This window comes from Sinocyclocheilus grahami, unplaced genomic scaffold (genome assembly GCF_001515645.1).
Source record: "Sinocyclocheilus grahami isolate Dianchi unplaced genomic scaffold, SAMN03320097.WGS_v1.1 scaffold306.1, whole genome shotgun sequence".
Lineage (NCBI taxonomy): Eukaryota > Metazoa > Chordata > Actinopteri > Cypriniformes > Cyprinidae > Sinocyclocheilus > Sinocyclocheilus grahami.
The window spans coordinates 600234-604343 of NW_015505485.1; the positions used below are offsets into that span (position 1 = coordinate 600234).

The following is a 4110-nucleotide window of genomic DNA, read 5'->3' on the forward strand; positions in this document are numbered from 1 at the left end:
TTTCAATATTTAGATTTTTTTGCACCCTCAGATTCCAGATTTTCAAATAGTTGTATCTCGGCCAAATATTTCATATCCTAACAAACCATACATCAATGGTAAGCTTATTTATTCAGGTTTCAGATGATGTTTAAATCTCAATATGACTGGTTTTGTGTCACTGGGTCACAATTAAATAACCTCACCATTTTTCCTCTTAGACCACTTTTGTGAGTATGCTAAAATTATTATTATTAAATTATTACAAATTAATTTATTAAATTAATTAAATAAATAACCTCACATTTTATCCCTTTGACCTCTTATGCGAGTCAGCTAAAATTATTATTTACTAAATAAATTATTATAAATTAATTTATTTTCAAATAAATATATGATTATTAATTTATTATTAAATAAATTAATTTAATTAAACTTGTCTAAGACACTGTACCTGGCCTCAGTGTCTTTATATTGAGCTTCTAGACTGCGACTGCTGCTTTTCAGTTGACTGTGTTTGGCCAACAACTCTTCTAACTCTGCCTCCTGTCTCTGTTGCAGAGCTGTCAGTCTCTCATGATCCCGCCTTGCAGCCTCTAGGCGCATCACTGACTCCTCCTTCTCCTTGAGCCACACCCTTGATTCTGCCTTCAGAGCCACACAGCGCAGTTCGCTCTCATTGCAACGGGCCAACACTGCCGCATGTTCGGAGCTCAGAGATGCCTGTTCTACCTGAATGAGAGGAAATAGGGTAAAATAAAGAAGATACAGTGGGTATATAAAATAATGAACCCCTTTAAAATAATCACATTTTGTTGCTTTGCAGCCGGACAGTTTTTGTTTTATCCAGCTGTATTTACTCAGTGCAACTTCTAACATCCAAGTGAAAGATATAACACATGTCAGGGAAAAAAAAAAAACAGAATCACTGAGTTGGAAAAAGGATCATCCCCTTGTGCCAGTATTTTGTTGAACCACCTTTTGCTTTAATTACAGCCTTTAGTCTTTTGGGATGTGTCTCTACTAACTTTGCACAACTGCTCAAGTTCAGTTCAATTTTATGGCGACCGTTTGTGGACTGCAGTCTTCAAGTCATTCCACAGATTTTCAGTGGGGTTTAAGTCTGGGCTCTGACTAGACCATGCAAGGACATTCATCTTTTTTTCCTTCAACCACAGTGTGCTCAGTTTTGCTGTGTGCTTTGGTCATTGTCATGTTGGAAGGTAAACCTTCTTCCCATTGACAATATATCTTTCACTTGGATGTTATAAGTTGCACTGAGTAAATATACAGCTGAATAAAACAAAAACTGTGTCCGTCTTCATTTCAGGCTGCAAAACAACAAAATGTGATTATTTTAAAGGGGGTGATTCTTTTCTATTCCAAATGTATAATGCGAGTGTGGTCATTCAGGTGGAAATAACCTGTTTATGAAAAGCCTGTATAATTTAAAGTGGTGTAGTTTTATGCTCCATCAACGGTATGACTGAAATCCATTAGTCCACTATAAAATCTAATATAGATTTAAAGGGGTGGTTCACTGGATTGTGTTTATGGGGTGCAGTCTAACATGTGTTAATGCTTCGTTTAAAAAAAAAAAAAAAATAAGTACCTTTATTCCACACCGCTCTGTCCCTGGGCTGATCTTTTCCTGTTTTTATGAAGCCCCGCCCTCAGAAATAGGCGATGGGCTCTGATTGATTAGCTAGCCCAGTGTGTGGCTAAACGTCCCGCCCCTCACCTCAGCAGCATGTGCTCCGGTTGTATTGTAAACAACGGCGTCGTTAATATAGCTTATCAGTTTGAGCTCGATTGAGAAGCATAGGATATTATTGAAGAGGATAATGCAAGCACAGCTTTTAATGGTAGGCCTATGTTTTTTGTTTGTTGTTGTCTCATACTTTTAGATACGCTGCTATTTGTAAATGCTACTGCTTATGTTAGCTTTTAATATACGGTTTTATCCTGAAAGCTTTAATACAGTACGGCAACAGCATGGGCGTCCATGTATAACGCTTCTCACAGCTATGTGAAAATAAGTGTATAATTGGAACAGTTCATTGTTGGAGCTGAGCTGAGCTGAGCTGAATGAGAGGGAGAGAGAGAGAGAGAGAGAGAGAGAGAGATGCAGAGCATGTGTAGAGCAGGGAGACGTGAGGAACAGTATTAAGAACCGCTGCTTTAGAACAGGGGTTCCCAAACTTTTCCATTCCACGACCCACCTAGACAAGTATAATCTATTTCACGACCCACCAAAATATTTTAGATCAAAAAAACAACTGACATTACTTTAAGCCTAATCTTAATTAAAAGTTTAATATGACAGAAATTAAGTATTTAAGAAAAATAACCATTTTATTTTAGAGTACAACTGTAAAATTTCACTACTAATATTTAAGTTTTAATTTCTTTGTTTACAGATGTTAAGATATGAAACGACCATAAAAACGTGAAACAGGCTCACTCCAGTGAGCTGTAATCTGCGCTGCGAGTGTTGTTAAACTCATCGTGGGGTTCAGCGCAGAAAATGCATGCATGGTCTTTGTGTGTAGGGGAGAGCAGAGCACAACCTAGCACTTTTTTAGCAAAGCATAAGAAGCAAAGCAGAACTATCTAAAACAGTTTTGAGATTAAAATAATTGTGAAAAAGTTAAAAAATAATAAACAGATGTGTCTCATTTTAAATACTTCAGTCAGAAATTTACTTTTGCAATGGTTAAATAAATGTTCAGCAATATCTTCAAAAGATTTTTGAACTTTGGCACATTTTTTCTCTATATAGAGATATGTCAACGAAATATTGTGAAATTTTGTACATTTTGTTATATGGAAATGTTTAAATCTTGTAGTGTTTCAATTAACCCTGCGTTTGTGCCCTGCTCACCCCGTACATGTGAAATGCTTTTAACAGACCGTTTCCTGAACGAAAACAGTGCCGAGTTCAAACAGACGATAGAAATGAATGAACATTGCCTACCTGAAACCGTTTTTGTAACATTTGAATTTTCCGCTGTATGCAATCTCATACAGAATACAGCACATTGAAGTGAGTGAGTTTTTTCTCATTAATAATGCGGACCGATTGAGCCTTTTAATAATGACATTGCTCTGAGAGTATGGGGGTAGAATCGTTGCATAATTCCAAATAAATACATTATGATCCACAAATAAATGTAAAGAGATTAACAAAAATAAAATGTATTGATAAATAAATAGAATGAGATCCACAAATAAATCTTAGAGTTTCACAAACAAGCATTAAATTCACACAAAAAATAAAATGAGATTTGCAAATAAAAAAGATATTCACAGATATATTTTTATGTCACAAACACAACTTTGCCTGGCATTCATTTGTGAATCGCGTCCTGTGCATTTGTAGATCGCTGCATGCATTTGTGGATAGCTCCCTGTGCATTTGTAAATCGTTGCGCTTATTTGTGGATTTTGAGACATTTCAAGCGTCAAGAGGCAAACCAATCCACAAATGGATGGACTCCACCCCCTTCTACTTAAGCCAATCAGATACCGGTCACGTGGCGCCGACCAATCGTAGCGTGTTCTCGCTCCAACCAATCACGTTTTGCCTTACAATCAGTGTGGGACCAGGCACCAAACACGCTATTCTGGCTAATTAAGCGCTTCAAAATGGACGATCAGGACAGTTTAAGACAGGTAAGTGGTGCTCATCACAGCATTATTGTAATAATATCTAAAATAAAACAAGTAATGTTATATGTAATTTTATCAGTGTTTCCTGTATCACTACTGTACGGTGACGCATTGCTGCCGCACACATATTATTTTTTCCACTCAATTGTGTCGTAATAACGAGATGTTATGTCGTTTTAACAACATATTTTCTCATTAAAACGTCATTATAGATAAAATTTCCCGTCATTATAGATATATGGTACATTATATGAGCGAGCTAAGCACTGCACGCGCTCCTGTAGCTACAGTCTGACATAAACCAGGATCTGCACGCTGCTGAAATAATTGAAATACACTGTTTTAAATGTATTTTAATGTAATGGTTTTAATTGCAGCGGCATGTTTATTAGGATTAATCTCCAATCTGTCTACAATATATATGCTATCCAATAACTGCACTGACCCATGACTCCTTTA

The 4110-nt window shown here is 36.5% G+C and overlaps 1 protein-coding gene across 2 annotated transcripts in view; it reads right to left on the reverse strand.

Moving 5' to 3' along the window:
• LOC107601506 (girdin-like) overlaps nucleotides 1-4110 on the reverse strand; it is a 25556-nt gene that overhangs the window by 6812 nt on the left and 14634 nt on the right. For both annotated transcript variants that reach the window (XM_016293725.1, XM_016293724.1), the window contains exon 21: nucleotides 434-711. In XM_016293725.1, the coding sequence (XP_016149211.1) occupies nucleotides 434-711 (278 nt within the window). The remainder of the gene's footprint in view (nucleotides 1-433; nucleotides 712-4110) is intronic.